We start from the raw sequence: 25,825 nt of genomic DNA, 5'->3' as shown, positions 1-25,825 counted from the left end.
GGCTTTAAAGTTGGGAGTTAAGTCCCAGGAGGAATCTTGGAGAATCCAGTCTGGAACTAGAAGTCAGGCCCTGAGGCTGCTGGAACTCTGTAAGATTTCTTTCCTTTGGAATCACCTCCCCTCCTTGGGTTTTGTGTCCCCTCAGTTCCTCCTTAGAGCTGAACTGCAAAGCTCTTTAGAAGGACCCATGGTCTTGAGGGAAGTAGGGAGGAGGAGAAATTAGGCCCACAGAACAGCTAGTCAGGGAAGGAGTGTGGGGAGAATTCTTCCAAGGCAGAGAAAGGGTGGGGACAGGGGAGAGAGACTGGGGGCAGGCCATGAGGGGAGGAGTGGGTCTTAAGACTGACCAGGATCTTCAATAGGGTCATAGAGAGAGTGGGGGAGGTCAGTTACAAGTTCTGGAATGGGAAGGGACATGTGATAAGATTGGAAGCGAAGACTGGGACATCTGAATTTATACCCTTAGGCAAATGTTAGGAACCTCAGATTCCTCTCTGAACCAGGGAAAGAATAGATTAGGGTTTCATCTGTCATTTGAGAGGATTAAATGAGAACCCACTTCTCCCAGTGCCAGGGACTCCGTAGGTCCTAGAAGAGGACTAGTCCCATCCTAGAGAGAGAGGACCATGATTGGGAAGCCAGGCCAGGTGGGAAGGTTGGAGTGGTGAGGATGGAGGGCACAGGGGTGTATTCCACCCTGCTCAGAAGTGCCAGGGGCCGGGCACCATGTCTCACTGAGGAGAACCTGCAGCCACAGGGAGGGCTGGCATCTCTGGACACTGGAAGCAGGATTCAGGGTTGGTGAGGTTGGGATAGAAATGGATGAAAGGGAAGGGCATTGGTAGCTAAGCCTGGTGGCCTCTAGGACAGGGTCACACTTGGGAACTTCCAGGAGATGAGGGAGTCATAAAAATGGGTAAAACAGGCTGATGTGAGTAAACAAATGGGGTCCTTGGGCTGTGATTAAGGTGGGTGGCTGCTACCCAGGCCAGCTGAGTGTTGCCAGAGCCGAGTGTGAGTTTGGGCCCAGAGTGGTAAATTTCCCCTTGCTTGAAGAGAAGTAAGGAATATGGACCTGTAATATGAATTTTACCCATTTAAAAACATTGTGTCAATTAACAAAACAAAGAAATAACAACAAACAGCATGCAGGCCAAGCAAAGCTCACCACTGTGGCTGGTGACCCTCTGCTCTGGCAAAAGTGACACCGAGGGCAGGTCCCCAGTTGACTGCCCCAGATCTCTCCTGGGAGGCTTGTCCTAACTCTCCTGCTGTTGGAAATGAGCTCATGATAGATTCAGTTTCCCAGGAACCATTGGGAGAACAGAGCCATCTTGCTGTGCTGTGTGGTCCCAGGCTCACTCCTTCTTCTCTCTGGACTGCAGTTTCCTGGGCCATGAAAGAAGAACTTGGTCTGTGGGGCTCCTGCCAGTTTGGAAGGTGTGTGACTAAGTCCCTCAGGCTTGAAGGAAGATGTGGTTATTATGGAAGTGACTCCTCCCAGGATCCACGCTTCTGGGATTGGATGCAGTGTACTCCAGCATTGTGTGTGTCCACAGTCACAGTTGTGTGCGTGAATGGATGTGTGTCATGATTTGGAGCTTTGAATGGTACAGTGTAAATATCATCATTTTAATAACCTTTCATTGGCTGCTCTGGAAGCCAAGTAGGAAGCCTTAATTAATTCTCAGTGACCTGGGGAGGGAAGGGTGCCCCTTCCCAATTTGCAGTTAAGGAAACCCAAGCCCAGAGCTGGGGGTGGGGGCGCCTTGGCTAAATGTGCACTACACGGGACCCTGACTCAAGTGTTGGTTCCATGGCAGGGTGGGGTCCCTCATTAAACATGGGAGAACAGGATTGGTTTTGAGGTCAGTTCTGTGCCCATCAGTTTGAGCTGCTGGAAGAGGGAGAAGAAAAAAGTCTTTGCTTTTGATTTTTCCATGGAGGGCAAATTGCAGCATATCCCTAGCTACCTCTCTGGGCCTTTTGTCAATGTCCCTCTATCTCTTGCTGTCCTGTCAAATCGTTGGCCCCTGAATCAACCTGGCCTGTGTATTCTGCAGCACTCAGAGAGCCCAGAGGTGGAGTAAGCCCACAACTCTCTAAACAGTCTCCTTTTGCAGTAACTCACATAAACACCGGCCTTTGGAGGGGCCCACTGCTAGGCTGTGAGAGGAGAGAACTGGCAGAGGGGAGAGGAGGCTTTGGGTCTAGGAAACCCCAGCTTTTTGTGTGGCCCCCTCCTCCCCACCCCCACTCAAGTTTTTCCACTTGTGCCCCCACTGCATCAGGGTGTCACTGTCTGTGTGTGTGCTTCCCGGCCCCATACGTAAGACCTAGTTCCTGCAAGGCGCTCCTTGGGAGGATGGGGGGCCACGTTTCCTGGCTGCTGCCCCCCAGCGTCCCCGGGAGCGGAGGGCGCGGGCCCTTTAAATCCTCCGGGGCGGCGGCGGCGGGCCGGGGATGACATCAGCGGGCGGGCCCGGGGCTCAATGGGAGCCGCGGGCGCGCGCCGGGCGGGAGCGCGCAAGCCGGCGGCGGGGGCGGGCAGGCAGGAGCGCCGGGAGAAGGGAGGCGGCGGCGGTGGCTGCAGCGGCGGCGGCGAGAGCCCAGTGCTTGAGCCCAGCCAGGGCCGAGCGGATAGGAGCGCGGCAGCGGCGGCAGCGGCGGCGACTGGGCCGGGAGAGGCTGGCGCGCCGGGCGGCTCTGCGAATCCTCCGGCATCCGCCCCGGCGGGCCGTCCCGGCTCGCGGCAGCCCCCCGAGCAGCGGCCCGGCACCGGCGCCTTCCCGGCGGGGTAAATATTGGGGGGCCGCGGGCCCGCGGAGGGGCGCAAACCCGGGGGGAAACGGGGCTCCCTCCGCCTCTTTGTTTTTGCGCGAGAGAGAGGGGAGGGGAGGGCGGACACACGCGCGTTCGCACTCGGGTATGGGGGGGCAGCCCGGGCGCCGCCCGCTCGGCCCGGCGAGGACAAAGGCGCGGCTGGGGGCGAGGAGGAGGAGGAGGGTGACTATTATTTTGCAGGCTTGCTGGGGAGAGGCCCCCCTAGTCCGGCCCGCCTTCCCCTCCCCCAGCTGGACCCTTCAAGGCCCCAGCCGGCCGAGGCGGACACCCTGAACTGTGATTTGGGGACGCCGAGGGTGGGGGTCCCAGACTAGGGTGCTGGGGGCACTGGATACTGTTGATTCGGGATTCTCGGCCAGACCCTGGGCTTCTTTCTGTGTGCTTCACCAGACCGTCAGCAGTGCCCCCCACCCCTTCGCTTCTGGCTCGGGTGCTCCAGATCTGGGGGTCAGCAAGGCTGCTCACGCTTGTTGGATGGGGGCGCTTGGGAGCCCTTGGGGTGATGGGGTGTGTGGTCACCCAGTCACCGATTCTGTTTTCCTTTGTGGAGAGAGAGAAAGGGGTGGGGGTTATTTATCAGATCGGATTCTCCCGTTTCTACGTGTGAGAAATCCATGTTTTGCAAGTCTCTGAAACATAAAACTATGTTTGTGCCTGGGTGTCTTTAGAGAGAGGATTCCCAAGCTCCTCTTTACACCCAAACTCAAAGTGGGGTGAGCCCCCTCCCCAACTTTCCCCTTAGTTTTCTTACACATTATCTTCTGGGGTCACCCTTTGTGAGAGAGAAGGATTTGGGAACAGGCGAAGGGGATCCTGAATGTCTTAATTTGCACCCAATAAATGCCTGTGTTTGGGGCTTTTTTGCCTTGGTGTCTAGGATGTCCCTCCAATTTTTATTTTAATGGTCCAGGGACAAGGGCCTTTGCTGGGGAAGGGGGTGGGCAGGGAGTAAGAAAACTGCCCATGTGCCGTTCTGCTTGGTAGTTTGTCTGATTTTTTTTTAACCAGTTGAAACTCTGGAATCTTCATGTCCGCCTTTTTTTTTTTTAATTCCAGTACCCCCCGCTGCCCACCCCAAAGAGAAGCAGCAAAGAACTGGAAAGCCTCTCCCATTCCTGACTCAATCCTTTCTCCTCTCTGGGAGGCTCTTTGAGGGGCAGTGCTGGGACAATCTAGGCTCTCCTTGGGGGCCTGTCCTCCCCCCCATCCCTGGGGTGTAGGAGAGGTGCTGGCAGTCTGGGTGGCTAGCACAGAGCAGTCGTGGTTGCCTGCAGGGCTGATTGCACCCTCTCTTCTCCCCTTCTCTGCCGACAGCCCGGTGAGTGGGGAGGGGCTGGGGGGTCATGTGCAGTGTATTTATGTAAGACACCCAGACGGAGGGCATGGGTATTTATATAACCCGGCGTGGGTATTTATGTAATATAGGATGCGGGTATATTTATGTTCCTTTCCTAACCTGCGGCTTTCCCGGCTGCCATGTGTGGTCTCTGAATTGGCGTTGGCGGAAAACGGACTGGGGGGGGGTGTTTGTGTGTGTACACACCCGCCCCCTCCCCGCAGCGGGGCTGACGGTGTCTGTCTGCGTTTCTTGCTTCCTTTGGAGTGGACACGCAGGACAGTGTATGTGAGGTGTGTGGCATGTGAGTTTCCCGCAAATGTGGAATGCGTTCTGCTGGCAGCCGTGGCACCTCAGCTGGGACTGGCCAGGCGTGTGGGCAAAGGCCCTTGGTAGAGAGCCCGGAGTTCAGCCAGCATGGGGTGGACGCTCCTTCCTTGTGACCATGGCTGAAGGGCTAGTGTTGGCTCCCTGGGAACTAGGTGCTGGGGCTGGACGTCTCTCCTGGGCAGGAGCTGTTGGCTCCTTGCCTCCGCTGGGGTGGAGAGCTCCAGCCTGACCATCTGTGGAGTAAATCTCTCCTATCTCCCCTCCCAGGTGGGTCTGGCTCTTGGCGGGTAGTGCTTGGCATGGGGAAGGGGCAGAGCCTCTATGCCTTGCACTGCTGCTCTTCCATCTTCCTGTTTTGCCTCCTGGCCCTGGAATGAAATAAGTCCTGTTTGAGAGGGTGGGAGGCTGCCAGGTAGGGCAGCAGGAACCCTGTCTGGGTCCTAGGGGAGGAAACTGCTACTCACTTGCCGCTGGTGGGGTGCGGGGCAGCTGGTGGGGCCTCCCTGGGCCTGAGTTCCCTGTCTGCAAGGGGCTGCCCCTCCTGAGTTTCCTACACTGGCCCTCTTGTAGACACTCTGAGATCTTAGGGATTCCTCACTGCTCTCCTTATTTCATAGGCCAACTCTCCCCATCCCCCAAAGCAGAAAAGGCCTTTGAGTTTCCTCCTCTGTTGGCCAGAACCTCAGAGCGCCCAGACCTTTGCAGAAGGGTCCCTACCAGGGTGGCCCCTGATGTTCTGTGAGCTTGGATACCCAGGGTGGGGCACAGTGAGCCAGGAAGTGCTCAGATCAGCACTTTTCTCCCAGACTTCCTCCCACCCCACAGAAGCTGGTGGCTCAAAACCTGGCTTTGGTCCCCTCAGTTGCTCTGCAGGGCCCTCTTAAGAGACCTTCCTAGTCTTAAAGGAAGCCAAACTGTCCATCCAAAGAACTATGTGCAGAAAGGCCTGTGTGAGGTTCTTGGTTTGAGGTTGAGAGAGGGAGAGGACTGGGAGGTGGATGTTCTGGGGGCCCCTTTCCTGCCCTCCCCCTGAGTTGCAGGGCACACTGCAAACCGGCAAAGGCTGTGGAGACCTGGCTTCCAATTTTTGGTGCTAGAAGCCTGGGATGGGGATGGGGACATGGGGACCCTGTCATTCTGAGTCCTAATGGGGCTGAAGAACTCCTTTGGGCACCTTGTGGTCAATCTGTCCTCCTATCCCCGAAGCCGGTTGGTTGCCATGGCAGCACCTAGGCTGATCAGCTCCTGCATGCCCCCCTCCCCATCATCCACTTTGTCCTTGATTTTCCTTTCAGAGTCTTGACCCATTGTGACTGGCTTGCCCCTGAGAGGCTCCTATTGGAGGGTCCCCGAATGAGTGTCCCCCAAGGAGATACTTGCTTCACTCTTTCCTCCTGGCCCTGGTCTTCCCTTCTGCCTGGCCACACTGACTGTTTTAAGCTTGTCCCGGCTATTTCCCACAGGTTGAGGCCATTGTGCTACCTGATACCTGTTTGCCCTCAGGTGAAGTGAAGCCAAATCCCTTCCTGGACAGTGCGAGGGAGAATGTTGGTGTCTCCAGTTCCTTGTGGCTTTGCCTGGCCTTTAGTGGGGGAGGGGTGGGGTCCAGGGACTGGGCCGGCTCCCAGCTCCCCCCCTCTCTGACCCCGTGTTTCTGCTTCCTTCTGCAGCGAGAGTGAACCATGGAGCTTCGCGTGGGAAACAAGTACCGCCTGGGCCGGAAGATCGGGAGCGGGTCCTTCGGAGATATCTACTTAGGTGAGTGTTCCTGGCTCTAGCTCAGTGGTTCTGGAGCCCCTGGGGCAGCCCTGGGGACTGGGAGGAAAGATGCCAGGGCTTCGTGCTAGGAGGAAAGAAGGCAGAACTTGGCTCTGGTGGCATGTTTTGGTCGCCCCGGGTGGGGAGGGAAGCAGCAGGCTGCGGGTGAAGCAGGCTGAGGGGCTCCTCACACAGTTGGGGCAGGGTGGGGTTCCTGCTTGCTGCAGCCTGGGCAGAAGACGGTATTTTTAACTCTGGTTTCCAGCTGCAGCTGACCTGGGTCTCCAGCTGGGCGTGGGAAAGCACAGGCTGGATTAGCACCCCTGTCTCTTTATCTCCTGGGAGAAGGATGCTGGTGGACAGAAGAGGCCTGGGCTGCCGCTTGCTCCCAGCTAAGCTCCTTCCCTGTGGTCTGGCCTCCTGGAATTCGGCCCGGGAAGGCTTTGGAATGACGCAGGCTCCCCCATAACCTCCAGGTGGGGGCGGCAGGGGGGTCTTAGCTTTTAGAATCTCTCTCCCCTGGTGTGCTTCCTGTTAAAAATCTGAGCTTGCTCACATGGTGTTGTTTTAAACAAGTCACTGACATCTCACCCCGTCCTCAACCTGGGAGAATGCCACTTTCTCAGCTACCCTAAGTGGGCACGGCACGGTCAGGGGTCACAGCCCTTCCTTTGCAGTTGTTGGTCTGGAGGGAAGAGGTTGTGTTGGTAATCACAAATCAGAGTTGTTAGGGCAAGTTGGCCAGCCACTGGGATTTATCCCCATTTCTGTCCCTGTGCCCTGGGAAGCATCTGTGCTTCTGTTTTCCCTCAGAAAAGAACAATAAGTCAGTTCTGTCTTGGGTAGAGGAAACTGACAGGTCAGTGTGCCTTGCTCATTGATTCAAAACTTGGGAGGTTTCTCTTACCTAGTGGTCTGGGTCCCTGCCTACTTGGGGTTGAAATCTCAGTGAGCTACCTCGTTCCCCATCAGAGGGGACAGAGACCGAGATGCACACATTCTCTGGACGGTACTTGTATGTGGTCTCCCCTCACAACAGCCTCTAGAGATACGCTGAGCTGTCCCCGCTTCACACATCAAGAGACAAGTGCAGCAGCTCGAGCTGGCCACCCGAGGCTACTCTTGAAAACTAGTTTTCTGTACGTTCTTTGTACCCACAGCCCTCCCCAAGACTGAGAGTGTGTACAAGACAGAACGTGGGAGGGAGACATCAGACCTGGCTTTGTGTGGTCTGTGAAGTTTGTGTGATGCAGATGCATGGCTGACCAAGGGCTGTCATGAGACATGAGTGAAATGGCACATGGAAAAGCATCTTGTAAACTGTAAAGTGCCAGCTGGATGTGCAGGTCATTGTAAGGTACCTAGTAGATCACCCTCTGGAAACACAGCTGAGGACAGAAGGAAGGAACAGTGCAGGCTGGAGTTATTTGAAAGGTTTCCTCTGTGACCCCGAGCTCCTCCGGGGGAGGCAAGTATTAGGCTGTGTCCCTCTTGTCCCACCGCCCAGCACGTGGGTGTTCGGTGAATGCCTTGCAAATGGACGAAGGAGGAAATGGGGGCTGTCACATGCAGAGGCTTGTGAAGTGGCCTCACTTATGGCAGGATAGGTTAGGATCTGGGGGCAAGTTCAGGTCCCCGGTGTACTTCTCATGTGCTGTGTGACCTGGGATAAGTCCCTTTCTCTGAGCCCTCAGCGTTCTCACCTGTGAATGGGGTACCCGTCTCCTTGCTGTTTGTGAAATGGGGGTGGGTGTAAAGGAGCCTCTGATGGAGGCTTTGGGCTATGGGCTGAAGCCTGGAGCCACTGGCTTGAGGACAGAGGGCATGGAGAGGCAGCTTTGGGCAGATGCATCCTGTTCCTGGATAGCACCCGGTCCCAGGCCTTCCCTTTGCAGAAGGGAATCTGAGGCCCAGAGGTGGAGGGGGAACCCAAGATCATTCAGAAAGCCAGTGTCCCTGGTCCCTGTGGTGGGCCCTCCCTGGGGGCAGCACTTCCTGTTTGTCTAGTAGTTACCTAGTTCATTTTCAAACCTAGGTTCAGGTTTACTCCTCTTCGTAAGGCTTCGGAGTAAATTCTACCAGGGTTTGGGTGCTGGCATTTCTTTTCCTCGCTGTATGCTCTTAAGCAAGTGATGACCTCTGCTAGTCTTGGCTTCCTGTCTGTAAAATGGGGTCATGAGGCCTCCACTGTGGTGAGAGAAGTAATGAGATCCTCATCATGCAAAGACTCCACGTGTTTGGCCCAGCAGGGGTGCCTTTATGTTGTGTCCCCCCAACTCTCCGCCTGAATCGGGGCAGGGAGCCAGTTCTCCCTGAATGTTCAGCCCTCCCCGGCTGCACAGAGCTCAGGGGCTCTGTCCTGATGCGGTGTCCTCCTGGCTCCTTCCTGGGCCCCTCTCGCTGATGTGGGGACGGTGGTGATTGTAGGGCCTCTCCAGCTGGCCTCGCTGGCTCCTTTTGTTCAAAGCTCTGGCCACATTCTTGTTGCTGGTGCCAGTGCCAGGGCCTGACTCCAGATGGCCTCTGCAGGTGGGGCTGGGCGCGGCCTCCAGGCCCTGCTTTCCAGGATCGACTGTGGGCGAGCACATTTGTGGATGTGGCTGCAAGGCCCACAGCTCCCCTTCCGGCACCTCCTCTTCCTCCTCTCAGCATCGTAAAGTGGCCAGCAGGAGAGGGGGCCCAGCTTTGTTCGGGCCTCAGCTTGGCTGCTTGGGGTCCAGAGGTGGTCAAGCCTGTGCCGCCCACTCTGCCAACCACTAGCCGTGTGCCCTTGGGGACTTTCTAGACCTCTTAGTCTCTGGTCCTCCGTTCTAAATGGGGAGGGGACAGTGGTTCCCAGCCAGTGATTGTAGGGGTACTTCATCCCCGCCTTTAGTCCAGCCAGGTCCCTGAGTGTCCCCGTGTGTCTGTGAGTGTCCGAGTGAGCCCTATGGGAGGTTGGTCGTCCCGCTCCCTACCTAGAGCTTGCTGAGGTCTCAGAGGGGTGGCCAGGTCCAAGCCCTTCTCAGTGTCCAAGTCTGTTTTTCCAGACTGACTTATGCCTGCACAGGGCTGCTCTGTCTAACTGATGGGCCCCCTCTGCCACTTCACCCTGGTCCTTAGTCAGTTATCCTTTGTTGTTCCCTCGGAAAATGAGCTGAGCTCCTCCAGGGCAGGGCTGCCTCAGCTGGCCCAGGGTTCAGTATGGGTTTGTTGCTCGAATGAATGAGATGCTAGGGAATTGGAACAGAGGAGAAAGCAGGGTCTCTCGGGCTTCAAACTTCAATTCCTGGCTCTGCCCCAGCCAATTCTGTGTGGCCTTGGACCAGTTACTTAACCTCTCTGAGCCTTGGGTCAGTAGTTGTGAGAATTAAAAGGAGAGAGAAAAGACTAGCAGCTTCTTGGTAGAGTTCAGAGGCAGGGAAGGGATCTGGTGGTGGTGGGACCACAGGGGAGGCAACTGTGGCAGCTTTCCAGCACTCGGTGGGAGTCAGAAGCCTTTGCCTAACAGCTTAGGTCCCTTCTGCAGGAAAGTTGTGTGGTATTTAGTCATTGACCTTTGGTGTCTCAGTTTCCACATGTGTCGAACAGAGATACAAACAGTAGTATTTGCAGGATAGGGTAAGAGATCAGAGGGCCAAAGGGCTCCTTCTACCCTCCACCTTCCTTCAGGGAGGTTCTCCTTGGCACCTCTCCTCTGTGCACAATCTGCTGAATCATACGTGCTGAGGGCCCTGTGTCTAAAGTGTCACTTGGTCTCAGCCCCCTGCCTTGGTGGGGCCACCACGAGCTCTGATCTGGACAACTGCAGCAGCCTCCTTCTGGGTCTCCTCTCCCCCTCAAGTGCTCTCCAGTCCTTTCTAATACACCAGTGGGTCTCAACAAGAGGAAGGGGGCTGGATTTTGTCCCACAAGGGACATTTGGCAAGGTCTGGAGACATTTTTGGTTGTTTCACCTCAGGGGTGGAGGTGGTGGGTACTACTGGCAGCTTATGGGTGAAATTAGGGATGCTGGTGAACACCGCACCGTGCAAAGAATAGCCCACAACAAAGAGTCATCAGGCCCAGATGTCAGCAGTGCCTGGTGATAAGGAATCGACGCCTGGCCTGTGGAGTCTCGGGCTGATGGTCGGGATCTTAGCTCAGCACATGAGACCCTTCCCATCTCTCCCTTGCTCACCTCTTCCATGGTCTTCAGCCATCTTGAGCTCCAGCTGCATCAGACCACCCAGAGTTCACTGCACCCCACTGCTGCTGGGCCTTTGCACATGCTATGACCACTGTCTGGCACGGTCCTGCTCACACAGCAGAAGCTCTTGTGGCCTTTCCTCCTGCTGCATGGCCAGCAGACTGCAGTGAGCCCTAGCCCCCCACCTCTACATCCTCACTGTCCCCCAGAAACATGTGAGGCTCTCCTCAGTGATCGAGTGTTGATGTATCAAAAGCACTTTACAGTTTGCAAAGCATTTCCTGTCCCATTGCTTACTGGATTTAGGAATCTTTTTTTTTTTTAATTTTTTAAATTTTATGTGGCTCAGAAATGAAAGCACACAAAACCAAAACAAAAAACATGCTAAGTTGAAAGCAGAATCCATTTATATGAAATGTCCAGAGTAGGCACATCCATGGAGCCCGAAAGTAGATTAGTGGTTGTTTATACCTGGAGGGTTGCAGGGAGGTGGGGAGTGACTACTAAAGGGTGCAGGGGTTTGGGGGTTGGTGAAAATGTTCTAAAATTGATTGTGGTGTTGGTTGCATGAGCTTGTGAACCACACTGAATTAATTGTACACTTTTAATGAGTAATTGTGTAGTGTGTGAATTATGTTGCAACAAAAGTGTTGAAAAAAATGACACATAACATGGTATCAGTGAAATGTCTTTATCCCCTCCCATTCTGATCCAGCCCTACCCTGTCTTTACTGGTTTCTCATGTTTCTTTTCGTAGCTACAACCAAACACAGATACAAATTGTTTCCCCACTTTTTTTTTTTAACACTGAAAGGAGCACATAGAATACATACTGTTCTGTACTTTGCTTTTTCACTTCCTGTATCTTTGAGATCTTTCCACTCTGCACAGAGAGAGCTTCCTCATTCTTTCTCCATTGTGTTCCGTTTTATGGATGGGCCATTCTTTATTTAACCAGTCCCCACTGCTGGACATTTGGGTTGTTTCCAAGCTTTTACTGTTGCAAAGAGCCTGCAGCGGACCGCCTCGTCCAGACCTTGTTTTGCACTGTGCAGGAGTGTCGAGTAAACTCTCCAAAGTGGGAAGTGGAGGGAGCCCAGCGGCCCTGCAGCTGGCCTTTCCCAGTTCACACTCCGGGGAGGCATGCCCACTGCCCACACCCTGCCCACAGGGGGCATGCTGGCTTACGTGAAAATGGGTAGTGTCAACTTGTGTTTTCTTAACAAGGAGGTTGAGTTTCTTTTCATATGAGTGAGCCATTTTTATACTGATTGCTCTGTGAAGTGGCTATTTGAATCCTTTCCCCTACTTCCTATGGAGTCGTCAGTCTTTTTCCTGATTTGAAGGAGCTCATTATTTATTAGCAATATTGGCTCTTTGCCACTGATAAGAGTTATGAGTATGTACTGTTTCTTAGGACTTTTTCTGGTGTCTTTGCCAGGGAGAAGGGATTTCTCCTTTGGAGGAGGAGTCTTTTTTTTTTTTTTTTTTTTTTTCTTTTCCTTTAATGGCTTCTGGATTTTAAGTCAGGGATAAAAAGCCTTGCTTTCCCCAAAATTAAAAGGCAATGCTCCTAACATCTCATTGTTTTATTTTTTTAAATTAAATGTTGAATAGATACAAAAGAATACATACAGGGGGGAGGGTATAGCTCAAGTGGTAGAGCGCATTCTTAGCATGCACAAGGACCTGGGTTCAATCCCCAGTAACTCCTCTAAAAATAAATAAACCTAATTACCCCCACCCCGAAGAATACATATAAAACATGTGCATGGTATAAGGAGCCCTCCACACCACCCAGTTGGAGGAGGACATGCCTGTCACCTTCAGGGCTCCTGGTCCCCATCCTGTCCTCTGCTTCCCCCACATGGAGGTGTGATCACTGTTTTAAGTTATTCTGTTCTGTTAAAAAGTTTTATCCCATGTTTATATCCCTAAACTGTATATATTTCAGTATTGTGTGTTTGAGACAAGGAGAACTGTACTTGCAGCCTTCTGCCCCTTCCTTCCTCTTTTTTTTTCCCTTAAAATAAGGTGAAATTCACATAACAAAATTAACCATTTTAACAAGCTCCTACTGTATAGCACAGGGAACTATATTCAGTATCTTGTGATAACCTGTAATGAATAAGAATATAAAAAGGAATGTTTATGTAACTGAATTGCTGTGCTGTACACCAGAAACTAACACAGCATTGTAAATTGACTATACTTCAATTTTTTTAAAAGTTGACTATTTAAAAAGTACACAATTCAGTGGCATTTAGTACAGTCACAGTGTAGTGCAGCCACCATCCCTGTCTTGTTCCAAAACATTTTCATCACCCAGAAGAACATCTGTATGTCGTGTTCCCCGCTCCCCACAGCCCCTGGCAGCCACCATCTGCTTTCTGTCTCTATGGACTCACATATGCTGGACATTTCATGTAGTGGATCGTACAGTGTTTGCCTTTTGCGTGTGGCTTATTCGCCGAGCAGTGTTTTCAGGTTCATCGATGTCACAGCTTGTGTCAGTGCCCCGTAACTTTCTGGAGCTGAGTAACACTCCACTGCAGGGACAGACGGTGGTTATCCCCACCTCCTTTGATGGGTGTTGGGGTTGTCTCCACCTTCTGGCTCTTGGGAGTGGTGCTGCTCCTTGCTCTCTGTGCTCAGGGTTTGGATGCCAGGAGCCATTCGCTGCAGCCTGCAGCCGTCTCGCATCCCTTCCCACCGCCTGGGGACCTCTGGGTGCCTGTGCCACCGGTGGCCATCCTTCTGGTGCTGGACTTTCTGGTTGTGGATGGCGTGGCCTTCTGGTGCTCACGTTTCTGAAGGGCGTACACTTGGGGGTAGCCTGGCTTGGTCAAAGGTTTGTGTGTGTTCAGCTTTACTAGATGAACACCAACCTGTTTTCCAAAGTGGTTGGCCCAACTTACACCCCACCTTTTTCCCTCTTCGATCTTTTGCTCCACTTGGGACTCCTCCTGGTGCGTGGTGTGAGCTGCGGTGTCTTTTCTCAGATGCCTTGCCAGTTGCTCCAAGGATGTTTGTTACACAGTCCCATCTTGTCCCCTGATTTAAGGTGCCCACTTTAACCTGTTCTCAGTCTTCCAGGGGTTGTGTCCTTCTACAGACTTCCTGTGCTGTCTGTGGCCTAAGACGACACTGTTTAGTTATTGCAGCTGTAGTCCCGCTTGGCCCCGAGGAGACACCATCTCAGCCTAGCCTCCAACTCAGCCCACCTGTGGCTGTAGCTGGGGAAGCAGGCTGGGTGCAGCTTGGATTTGGGTCTTTTTTCGTAACTTCTTGAGACAGCCTTGCCCCATCCCTTCTCTCCTCCTCAGCCCCGTACACCACTGACCTCACCTCTTTCCAGCTTAGGAGTCCTCAGTGGCTCCCAGTCTCCAGGATAAAGTTCCCCTTCCTGGTGTGTGAGCCTTTTTTGGCCTGCCCTGATCCCTTCACACTCAGCCTTCCTGCTGCCCCAGCTTCTGGTTCTCTGAATGGGCCGTACCCCTCATTCCTTCCCCTGCTGCAGCTTAGCTTCTCGCCTCCCACCCGAGCTGGTCAGATGCCCACTCTATGTCCACAGTTCCCTCTGCTTCCCTTGGATATGGTGCTGGGCCCTCTGCCACTTTTCCAGCCTCCCTCGAGGGGCACTGAGCTGCGTAGGGGCAGACACTAAGTTGGTCCTGGTCTAGGGCTGCCCAGCCAGCAGAGTATGACCCTGGTCTCTTGTCCCTGGCAGGTGCCAACATCGCCTCTGGTGAAGAAGTTGCCATCAAGCTCGAGTGTGTGAAAACGAAGCACCCCCAGCTGCACATCGAGAGCAAATTCTACAAGATGATGCAAGGGGGAGGTGAGGGCCGGAGGGGGCCTGGTGGGTGGGTGGGGGAGCCTGAGGAGCCGTGGGGCTGGTCGGGATGGGAAGTGACTGCCCCTGACAGCCCCGTATCTGGCCCACAGTGGGAATCCCGTCCATCAAGTGGTGCGGGGCCGAGGGTGACTACAACGTGATGGTCATGGAGCTGCTGGGGCCCAGCCTCGAGGACCTCTTCAACTTCTGCTCCCGCAAGTTCAGCCTCAAGACGGTGCTGCTCCTGGCCGACCAGATGGTGAGTCCCACCCAGACTGAGGACTGTGGGCCCTGTGGGCTCCTGGCTTCCCTTTCAACCTCCTCTTCCCCATCGTGCTATTGGGCACTGGGTATTCATCTGGAGGATGCTGGAGCAGGAGGCAGTGACAGTGACACAGGACAGGCCAGGTTCCTGGACCAGGACCTGGGAGCTTTGACCATCAGCCATGGGGGTAGGGGTGAGAGTGTGTGTTAAAATGCAGATTCCCAGTTCCAGCTCCAGACCTACTGAGCTGAGTCCCGGGGAAGGCCTGGGACTCTGCCCTCAGATGAACTGGGTCATGTCCACATGCAGTGACCGTAGGTGAACTGTTGGGCCTCAGTCATCTCAGGAGCATTTCCCCATTGCTTGGTTGTTGTGGGGTCCAGTGGGATACCATGCAGTGCCTGGACCAGAGCAGCACCCATGGATGAGCAGTCCTTAAGTCCTTTATAAATTCAAGGGAGGGAAACTTAAAAAAGAGAAAAAAAGCATAGCATTTTAGCCCTGGAATAGTATATGGAGGTCGTGTTGCATAGGGGTCTGTGTCTGTGGTCGCCCTGCAGAAAGTCTGCAAGCATCCTTCAATTTTAGGCTAAGTGTGTGTGTGCAGAGGAGGATTGTCAGAGTCTCACAGGACAGAAGACTCAAAGGTTTAGGAAATACTTGGAAGCCTGAGTCCCAATGAGGGAACCAACCTGCCAGAGGACATACTGTGTGTATAGATGTTAATTTAAGTTTTTAAAACATTGTTTAAACGAAGACAAGGGCCTGTGTGTCTGTCTGGCTTTGGTGTCCTCTGGAAGCCAGGGGACAAATCCTGGCTATGTGTGCTCCATCTCTGTCACCCCTACCAAGTTAAGGCTTCAACCTTTGAAATGCCTCTCTGGTTCCTTGAGGACCTCTCATGTCCTACGAGGGTATAGAGCCGGGCAGGAGAATGCTTTTCTGGGCTTCATTTCTAGATCTTGCCATTCGCTTTCCTACCTTGCTCTCTTTCCCTGTGTCACAGAAAACTTGGTGAACTCCTTCTTCAGAGTTCCTCTCTAATATGGCTTCCTCCAGGAAGCCTTCCTTGACTTGCCCCTTGAAATCATTATACATTGTTGCAGACTGATCTTTCTCCCCCGCCCATGGATATGTTTTCCATCTCTATGGCCCCAGTCCAGGGCCTGGCCCAGAGAGCTTGGTGAAGCCCCTCCACGGAACACTTGCTGAATGACTTGCTTTCCGCTCCTCCAGATCAGCCGCATTGAGTACATCCACTCCAAGAACTTCATACACCGGGATGTCAAGCCCGACAACTTCCTCATGGGACTGGGAAAGAAGGGCAACCTGGTGTACATCATTGACTTTGGCCTGGCCAAGAAGTACCGGGATGCCCGCACCCACCAGCACATACCCTACCGGGAAAACAAGAACTTGACTGGCACTGCCCGCTACGCCTCCATCAACACCCACCTGGGCATCGGTGAGTGAGAGGGACCCAGGAGCAAAGTGCACCCGTGAGCTGCTGGCCACCAAGGCAGGTCTTCTTCCTGAGAGTAGTTGCCATGTGCCAAGCATCGTGCCAAGCATCGTCCCAAGCATCGTCCCATGCCTTCTTTCATCCCCATAGTAGCCTGGATGAGCGAGGCTCACAGGGTAACACAGACTGCTTAAGGTCATACAGCTTAGCAAGTGCTCAAGTTAGATTTGTCCCTAGCTCTTGTCTGCTTGTGCCTTACCTGGCCAGGCAAGGAGGCACCGGGGGCCCACTGCACAGCTGTTGAAAGATTAACTGCCTGAGCTGGAAGAACGAGGCCTAGATTGAATTTTAAAAAGCTCAGCCTCAGGCCCCTTCTCTGCAGAAGAGGGTGATAACTGTGCCTGTTTGTAATGGGGCTGCAACAAAATGGTATGTGACAAAGGGAGACCCATGCTGGGTGCACAGGGTGGGTTGTTCCCCTCAATCAAGGAGCATGTCCTGGAGAAAGGGGTCCTAGCCCCCATAAACCAGGAGCCCGAGTGGACCCTGCCCCTCACCTTATCCTTGACTCTGCAGAGCAAAGCCGTCGAGATGACCTGGAGAGTCTGGGCTACGTGCTCATGTACTTCAACCTGGGCTCCCTGCCCTGGCAGGGCCTCAAGGCGGCCACCAAGCGCCAGAAGTACGAGCGCATCAGCGAGAAGAAGATGTCGACGCCCATCGAGGTCCTCTGCAAAGGCTACCCCTGTGAGTAGCCGGGGGAGGGGTGGGGTGGTTACCTGGGACCCCGGAGGCCTTTCCTGCGGGGCAAATGGGGCCACAGAGAGCCGTCATGGGCCACCACTGCCCTGGCACCAGAACATTAATCACAGGCTCTCTGTCGCTATTCAGGCACAGCTAGGAGGCCTGGCTGGTAAATACCAAGTGTCTCCTGACCCACGCTCCTGCCTCCCCTCTCAGTGGCTGAGTATTAGGGAAAACTCTAGTCCTTTCTCCTCCTGGGGGGCTCCCTCACTCCTCCTACAGAACACGTCACTTCTGACACTTTTGATCTGCAAAGGTGTGGGGGTTTTTCCCCTCACCAAGCAGTTCTGTGTGACACCAGTTGGGTGTCCTATGGTTTCACTCAATTTTGACGCTGTCTACCTGAGATAGCATCAGGTCCCATAGGTTAAAGGCTTAGTCCCACAGACTGTTCTCACCACACTTCCGGTGCCAGTCACGAGTCCTGGTTGCCACCGGTACTTCTGAGCGATTGGCTATGAATCAGGTTTCTGTGATTTCCTCCTCAGATTCAATCAATCTGGCTCACAGAACTCAGAGAAGTATCAGTTTATGAAAAGATATGATAAAGGATGCGGATAAACAGCCACTTGAAGAGATACATGGGGTGAGGCCTGGAAGGGTCCGGAACATAGGAGCTTCTGTTCCCATAGCGGTGGGGTGTGTCACCCTCCTGAAGAGTTTACCAGCCAGGAAGCCCTTCAAACCCCACACTCTTGGGATTTTTATGGAGGCTTCATCATGGCATGAGCGATCACTAACTCTGTTTCCAGCCCCTGTCCCTTCTCTAGAGAAGTGAGTAGGGGTGGGGGCTGGACGTTCCAAGTGTCTAATGATGGCTTGGTCATTCTGGTGACAGGGCCCCTTCCAGGAGCCCACCCACAGTCTCCTCCTTAGAGCAAAAGTGCTCTTACCACTTAGGAAATTACAAGGGTTTTAGGAGCCCTGTGCGAGGATCCAGGGGCAGGGACCAGTATATTTATTTTCTGTTGTCTCACAAGGGGCCTCTCTCACCCCTAATTTTCAGAGGAGGAAATGGAAGTTTTCCTCCTGTGGCTCAGTGTTCCCGTCAGGCTCTGGGCTACTGATTGTCCTAAGGAGGACAGTGTCTTAGATGTCGTATTGCCCCCTCTTAGACCAAAAGTATTTGGAGGGACAGTGGCTGGGTAGGACAGTGCTGGCTGCCGGGGGCCCTGGGAGCATGAGCCTCACAGCGGCCCCTTCTGTACCCCCACCAGCTGAGTTCTCAACATACCTCAACTTCTGCCGCTCCCTGCGGTTCGACGACAAGCCCGACTACTCCTACCTGCGCCAGCTCTTCCGCAACCTCTTCCACCGGCAGGGCTTCTCCTATGACTACGTCTTCGACTGGAACATGCTCAAATTCGTGAGTCACCTGGAGGCCGAGGCGGGCTTGGGGGACTGGACTGGGGAGACCCTGATTCATGAGGCTAAAGTGGCCCTGTGGCGGGCGGGGCTCCCAGAAGATGGGAGCTTTGAGCTGAACAGTGCAAGTGACCTCATGGGGGTCTCAGAGCCCCCGTGCTCCCCCTGCCCCAGCCTCATCGATGCTGATGGCATGTGCCGCTGTGGTCAGCAGGGCCCAGGCAGAGCATCACCTCCCGCCGGACCCAAGAGGGCCTGGCTGGGCCTCAGATCCCTCCTAGGTGCCCGTGGCGGGGCCTGGATGGCACTGGCAGGCCCCCCTGCTGTCTTGATTGCGGCCTACACCATCCTGCTCTTGTTGTTCTGCACATCCCAGGTGGCCACCTTCACTCAGGCCCCTTTGGCCAGCCTGGACCCATTCATTGTGGTTTCCTTCTTCTTGGTCATGGGACCCTGGGTCTTGCTAGGTGCCTCTTCTCTCTCTCTTTTTTAAGAATCTTGGGGGTGGGGTGGGGAGAAGCGTTCGTCAGCTGGGCCTGGAGCTCCGGAATGTGTGACATCCTGTGTCTTGCTTCACATCTCTGCTGGAAAAGGGGGCTTCCTCCAGCCAGGCTCAGCCCCGTGACAGCGAAGCTATTGCACTGCCCTGTCCCCACCCTCGTCCCTGTGCCGGGCCCACATACCCACCCGTATACTGGTAAGGAGCCTCCAAGACCTGGCCTCTCCAAGACTTACCACTTGGCCAGCTTAACCCAGCGGGCACAAGAGGCTGAGCCTCTGCTTGCTCTCTCTGTCCCTTCCAGGTGCCCGGCGCCTCTGGGCACCCAGGGCCCTCCAGATAGGCCCATGGAGGAGGTGGAAGAGCTGCCCCCCCCAAACTACTGGCCTGTGGTCTGGACTCCAGGGCCCCAGTTCTGACAACACCAGGTGTGCCTGAGCCCATCGGGGCCAGGCCCGAGGAGACGTCCCTTGGCATGGTGGGGATACAGTGGAGAGGGCATGGTGGAGAAGTCCCTGCGGTGAGATTCTTGGGGATGAATCAGCTGCCTGATGAACAGAGCCTGAAGGAGGGATGATGTTCACTGCCCTGGAGGGCCTGGTGGGAACGGGCACCAGCAGCAGCCTCAGCCAGACCCTGTTGGTGGCCTCTATATTGAACGTGAGCTCATTAAATGCCCGCACCTGGACCGTGTTTCATCCTGGTGTGCCTCTCGTTTCTTGGCGGGCGCCCTGGGCCCGCTCTGCCAGATTCTCAGGACAGAGGCCTTGTTCTCCTGGATGCTGGGATGGGCACTCGGTCTTGTGCCCCTCGTCTCTCTGACTCAGACAGCAGTCTGGTACTGTTTCTTAAGGAATGAGACAGAGGTTGGGGGTTCCACTGGCCAAAGGACCCTAGGGGTGGGAGGTGCGTGATGGGGCACTTTTCACCTCAAACCTTCTGGCTAGGGGCATGGCCCAGGGCTGGCTCTTCCCACTCCAGGGCACTGCTCAGGGCATTCGGGCACTCACTCATCCGTGTAGAAAGTCATTCCTGAGTCGGGTTCTGGGCTAGATTTGGCCGTTTCTTTTGGTAGAGCTCCAAGAATGGATTTTGCATTGTCTGGGCCTGTGCTCCCCAGTATGGTAGCCCCTGGGTATCTGTGGCTAATTTTTACTTAAAGTTAATCAAAGCTGAAAACATACTTTTTTAGTCGCATTGGCCACATTTAAAGTTCTTAGGAGCCACGAGTAGCTGGCTAATGGCTACCGTATTCCAGCAAGTCAGAGGTGAACACATCCGTCATCACAGAAGGTTTTGTGGGACCTGCTACTCCAGATGGCTCCTCACAGAGCCTCACATGGGACTGTCCAGCTGACAAGATCTTGTCTCAGGCCATGCCAGGAGCACCCTCTCCACCCATTGCTGGCACCCTGATCCACTCCTGGGGTTCCTTTCGAGGAAGGCCCTGAAGTCAGAAGCTGAGCAGAGGTGCCAGTAGCCTTACCTTGCATGGATCTCTGACTTGAGGGCCATCGGACTGGAAAGTGGGCGTCTTCCACTCCATCACCACCATGGTGAGCTTGACCACCTCCAGCCGTCCCTGACAGCAGCATCTTCAGACACAAGATGGGGACCCTGAGGCCAAGCCCCTCCCACATCACCCTCCTCTGCAGGAAGTCTTCACTAGCACCAACCAGCAGACTGGACACATTGCTGAGCACCACGGGCGGCAGACTCCCATGAGAAGGATCCCACCCTTGACTGAGAGCTTCCCTCCTCGGAGCAGCCATCCCATTTCATTTGACATCAGTGCCCTGGAATCCCTGGAGCCTAGGATGCTGCTGTCAGCATGCAGCCACTGCGATCCGAGGTCCAACTAGCCGGCCAGGTGGAAACTCAACATGGGCAAGGATGGGTCCACGCAGACATGGGTGGATGCTTGTGTGGCTTTGATGTTGACTTTTTGTGTTTTCTTGTGGGCAAATAAAAGCCAAGAGACCTCCCTGGTGTGCGTTTCTTGAGGCATCACTTGGGTTGGATGGAAACGTGGAGAGTGTGGCTCACTTCCTCCTGCTGCGGGGCTGCAGTGGCCTGAGCCTGCTGTGTCACAAAGGACAGGGACTCGAGTGCTCTGCTCAGCCATGGCCCCTGGACTGTGCACTTCTGAGTGTATCACTTGGCTTCACTGAGCCTGTTTCCCCAACCCTTGCAGGGTTGGTGTGCCCTCTGCTCACAGGGTGTTTAATGAGTGGTGCTGCAGCTCTTGTCACTCGACTTTGCTGTGCTGCTGGCTGAGCTCCTCTATTTGCCAGTCGGTAACTGAATGGGTGGGAGCCTAGAGTGAGAACTGGAGGTCAGAGGATGGAGCCCAGGTGCTTCCAGGCCTGTTTGGACAGGCTGGTGGGTGGGAGGACTGAGGATGTGTGTCCCTAGAATGTTCTGCTAGGTCCTCTGTGGGTGCAGAGAGCAGAGCAAGACTGGGTGGCAGAGGCCTGGGTTCATACCCCAGCTCTGCCCTGAGCTGTGTGGCCCCAGGAGGAGGATCACATGGCTTCTCTGGGCCTTGGTTCCTCACAAGGATTCAGAGATTGCCCTGATTCCTAGCCACTACCTCCTGGAATTGCTTAAAGTTGAGGGCTACCCCATCTCTCAAGAACAGCAGGGCCTTCTAGGCCAGTTCCCTGGGAGAGTCAGGGTTGGAGGAGCCCGTACCCTGTGGCCCATGAGCAGGCCCCCAACTCAGCCTGCAGCTCTCTCCTCCACAGATGCGGCCCCCCTCATGCCAGCCCCCCGCCCTTCCCTGTGGACGACCCCAGGACCAACTAGGTAACGCGGCTGGGTGCCGCTCCCACGCTGTGCTCCTCTCTGGGCCTTTCTCCTTTCCTCCTGCACAGGGGTTGGCAGTGGCTGGAGGGCAGGGCCCCTGGGGCTCATGCACCCCTTCTGCCCCAGCCTGTCTGCTGGGCCTCTTTTTCTTCCATGGGGCATCTAGCCCATTTCTTCTCTGCTCCCATCCCAAGGCAAGCATCATCTGTGTGGGTCCCTTGGGCTTCTTGGTTTTGGCCCCTACTCTACTTGCCAGAAGCCATTGCCAGGTCCAGGGGCAGAAGAAGAGCAGCCCTTTGAAAAGATCCCCTGGCCAGGCACTGGGAGACCTGGTTCGAGTCCTGGCCCCACCTTCAGCTAGCCTTGTAACTCTCTCTCCAGGCCTCTAAACATCTGCTGTGCTGTGTTTGGAAACCTTTAGAAGTTGAGGGCCCTCTGTACACGGAGGTGACCCAGGTTAGGAGGGCCAAGGAGTGCCCTTGTTCACCCTGGGGCATTAGCCCACCAACTCTGACTCCAGCCTCATAAGACCAGGGCACAGGGACCTCCCTCTGCCTCTCAGGTCCAGCTTCCTCCTTCCAGGCAGTTATGTGGCTTTGTTTCTCTGTACTGTATGATCATGGGTCATTTCCAGGTCTCTTGGGCTTCCTGCTTTGTTAAGGGGGAGGTTGGACCAGAGGGTTTCTGAGATGCCTCTTTCCTGAGACACCCACCTGGCCTCCCTTCCCCTGCTCTGCCCCCGTGGGAGTACTGGATCCCAAAGCACCCTGACCTCATAGGGCTGACCAGGTCTCATCTCACATGCCCACAGGGTGCAGCCCGGAACCCCGAGGACGTGGACCGGGAGCGGCGAGAACACGAGCGCGAGGAGAGGATGGGGCAGCTCCGGGGGTCCACGACACGAGCCCTGCCCCCTGGCCCACCCACAGGGGCCACTGCCAACCGGCTCCGGAGCGCTGCCGAGCCTGTGGCTTCCACCCCTGCCTCCCGCATCCAGCAAGCTGGTGAGCGGGCACCTTGAGCCATGGGCGGGGCCTGAGGGGTGGGGCCCCCAGGGCCCTGGATACTGAGGGCAGCCTCCCCCTGCCTCGCCCTCCAGGCAATACTTCTCCCAGAGCGATCTCACGGGTCGACAGAGAGAGGAAGGTGAGCATGAGGCTACACAGGGGTGCGCCCGCCAATGTCTCGTCCTCCGACCTCACTGGGCGGCAAGAGGTCTCCCGGATTTCAGCCTCACAGGTGAGCTGCCCTCCAGGCCTTCTGTGCCTCCCAGCTGAGCCAGAGACCACCCCCCCAGTTCTGTTCTTTCCTCTCTGCTGATTCTCTGTAGTCACCCCTTTGGTTCAGCAGGAATGTGTCCTCATTCAATTCTCTGAGGTCTGAGTAGCCCCAGTGAGCAAAGACAAAAACTGAAGCTTAGAGTAGTAATTTTGTCCCAGCAGGTGGTAGATCTGGGACCCATCCCTCACTGTCAGGGGCCCAGGGTGGGCGTTAGGGAGCTCATGGCGGAGGGGTGAGGTGGCTCATGGTCCTTGTCATTGGCAAGGTCCCAGTCAGCACAGGAGGGAAGGATGGGAGGATTCTGTCTGGTGGCCACATGTAGGGGCCACATTTGGGCTAGGAAACTTGGGAAGGGAGAATCCGGAGTTGCCCAGGGAAGGGGTCTGGCAGAGGTGAGCCACCCTGTCCTCAGCAGGACAGGCCGTGAGTTGCAAGTCTAGTAGCTCAACTCACGTGTGGTCCTAGAGCAGCTGCTTTGCCTGTCTGGGCAGTGTTCTTGTCTACAAAGCAGGAGCATTCTGGGTCTTCGAGATCACACACCACTGCCCCTGGCTCGAGGTCCCTGGTAGGGGTGGCAGTGGGGCTCCACAGTGAGGAGAGACTTGCCAAATTGCTGTTGCTAGCAGCTCACCACCCTCCTTTTTCCTCCCCTCCCGAAGACAAGCGTGCCATTTGACCACCTCGGGAAGTGAGGAGGAGCCACCATCGGACCAGTATTTACTTAGGTGAGTGGATATCTGCTGCAGATGCAGCCCAGCCAGGTCTAGAAACACCCAGGACCCCAGGAGGAGACCAGTGTGTGTGCTCTGAGCAGGCTAGTTTCTGCTGGAAAACCTCTTTGCTGTGTGGGGCCAGCCCTCCATCCCCGCTTTACCTTAACTATTCTGGAAAGTTGGCTTTAGCCCTGGCTCAGCTTTTGGGCTATTAAACCCAAAATTCATGCAGAGCACTTAGAACAGGACCATGTACTTAGGAGTTTTATCTGCTGTCAAAGAAGGCCCTTGGTGGCTTCCATAAGCCCAGGAAAGGCTCTCTGGGCAGTGTGAGCCTCAGTGGGACTCCTGTGGCTGCACAAGGCCTTGAGGCAGCATACAGCAGCTCTGCACTCTGGGGCCCTGTTGGGTAGGGGGGAACGGCAGGGGCTTCTTTGAGGGGGTGTCGGGAGGTCTGAGCTCCCTGCAGAATACATACATGGCTGGCTGCAGCTTCCATTGCACGGGCTCAACGTGACATGAGGACGTCCTGGGTGATCTGCTTTGCCGAGGTTCATCCCACAGGTAGCGCTGGGACACGAATCAGGGTTTACCTGCAGCAGACCTCAGGCTGAGGAACCAGCCATCTGGAGCAGGGTGGGGCAGATGTGAGGCTGGGTGGCTGCTCACCAAAAAGAGGAGGGAGAAAGTTTCTATGTCTTTGTGAGAATGAGGGGCCAACCATGTATCCCAGAGACGGACCAGCTCCAAGCCCTGGGGGCAGGAAGACGAGCTGCCAGTGGCTGGGGGATGTGTGGCCAGAGGCAGATGTGCACCTGATCTGTCTTCTCTCTCCCCCTTTCTAGTGTCTTCACTGTATTTTCTTTTAAAAAATCAAGAAGATGGGGGGAAAAAACCACTCAAAAGAACAAAAAGAAAAAAACCCAGCACAAAACCGATGATGGATTTTGTTTTGATTTTTTTTTTTTTCTTTTTGCCACTGGCAAGAAGATGGGATGCCCTCAGCACAGAGGATCCTCGTCCCTTCACACTTCCTGTTGCCCACAACCTTCAGGCTGCCAAACGCTCCCCAGACACCAAGGCCCCCGCCTCAGCCGACACCTGACATGGCTGGGAGGGGGACATTTCTGCACCGGAGATGCAGCGGGTCCTCACGGGCCATCAGGAGGTGGCCCAAGGAGCTGGGGGAATGGATTGGTTGGTCAGAGGCAGGTCCCACTGCGTGTTCGTGAGCCTTAGAACCACAGGAGACATGTGCAGCCCCCACCCCCCTGAGATGATGGTGGCCGACTTTCTGTGTTGGGCTTTTTCCAGTGCCCCCCTGAGTGTTTGGGTCCCTTCTTTGCCTCTCCATGTGGAGACCCTGAGTGGATGGTGAGGTGGTGGGGCCGAGAGTCCTTGTGAGCGTGTATGTATGTATCTCCCAGGACAGCAGGTGCACCACCCACCTACCAGGCCAACTTTCTGTTCTCATCCCCCTAATATGGACATCGGGGTGGGTGGTGACTTTCATGTCCCTCAAGAAGGGCACAGAGGGTCCTCGTCACCACTGACCCCCGAGACTGTCAGCCTGTGGTCCCCCTTTCCTGGTCTTAGGGCAGAATCTGTGGAGACTGCTTCCAGAAAGCATCTGACTCCTGGGTTATAAATTAATTTCCTGGTCCTGACACTCACCTGGGGTCCCCCCTCTCTGCATTCTGCCTCTCTGAGGAGGAGCCTGGGGTCAGGGCTGGGAACTGGGTTTATCCATCCCTCCTCCTTAACACCCATTTTTACTTCATTTTTGTTTGTTTTTCCCTTGTGTGTATTTCCTAATTTATTTACCTCTGTTTCCCCTTTTTTCTTTTTTTTTTTTTTTAATTAAAGAGCAAAGCTTTTTATTACTTTGTAATTTAAAAAACTGAAAAAAAATACTGAAGAACTTTGGGGGGAATTTTGTACTTTTTTCCTGTGTAAATATTGGACTTTTTTGAGCTTTATTGTGGTTGTTAATTTGAAGTAATAAAGTAGAAAAGGATAAAGTGACATGGGCAGCCCTTGGTTCACCTCTTTGCTCTGGGGCCTTTTCCCCAGCATCCCTGGGAGGTAGGTATGGGCAGTGGTTGGTACCTCCCTGTGGCTGTTTTAAACCTGTGCTTCGAAAGCTACATAGAGACCACCTGGGGGCCTCATCAAAGTGCAGCTCCTGACTCAGGAGGGCTGGAGTGTGGCCTGAGAGTCTGCATCCTCACAAGCGCCCGGTGGTGCCCAGGGCCCAGGACCACACTGGATAGGCAAGTTCAAAATGCTCTTCACAGCATTATCTTATCCAGGATTTTGAGTTAGATATTAATCTCCTTGCCTTCAGATGAACA

The 25,825-nt window shown here is 54.7% G+C and overlaps 1 protein-coding gene across 12 annotated transcripts in view; it reads left to right on the top strand.

Moving 5' to 3' along the window:
* LOC102514263 (casein kinase I) overlaps positions 1-25,496 on the top strand; it is a 33,915-nt gene extending 8,419 nt beyond the window's left edge. The window contains exons 1-12 of one of the 12 annotated variants that reach the window (XM_032492245.1): positions 2,507-2,797; positions 6,181-6,268; positions 14,167-14,277; positions 14,385-14,533; positions 15,776-16,004; positions 16,578-16,748; positions 18,023-18,171; positions 21,417-21,477; positions 22,289-22,481; positions 22,577-22,716; positions 23,418-23,483; positions 24,462-25,496. In XM_032492245.1, the coding sequence (XP_032348136.1) occupies positions 6,193-6,268; positions 14,167-14,277; positions 14,385-14,533; positions 15,776-16,004; positions 16,578-16,748; positions 18,023-18,171; positions 21,417-21,477; positions 22,289-22,481; positions 22,577-22,716; positions 23,418-23,434 (1,296 nt within the window). In that variant the 5' untranslated portion in view covers positions 2,507-2,797; positions 6,181-6,192 and the 3' untranslated portion in view covers positions 23,435-23,483; positions 24,462-25,496. Of the gene's footprint in view, positions 1-2,502; positions 2,798-3,762; positions 4,163-6,180; positions 6,269-14,166; positions 14,278-14,384; positions 14,534-15,775; positions 16,005-16,577; positions 16,749-18,022; positions 18,741-18,763; positions 18,868-18,973; positions 20,655-21,416; positions 21,478-22,288; positions 22,482-22,576; positions 22,717-23,417; positions 23,484-24,316 lie in introns of those variants that run through there. The other 11 variants (XM_032492246.1, XM_032492244.1, XM_032492249.1 and 8 more) reach the window with 11 other exon arrangements.
* Positions 25,497-25,825: the final 329 nt, after the last annotated feature.

This window comes from Camelus ferus, chromosome 12 (genome assembly GCF_009834535.1).
Source record: "Camelus ferus isolate YT-003-E chromosome 12, BCGSAC_Cfer_1.0, whole genome shotgun sequence".
In the NCBI taxonomy this organism is placed as follows: Eukaryota; Metazoa; Chordata; class Mammalia; order Artiodactyla; family Camelidae; genus Camelus; species Camelus ferus.
The sequence above is the reverse complement of the archived record's forward strand: the minus strand, read 5'-3'. Positions and strand labels throughout refer to the sequence as shown.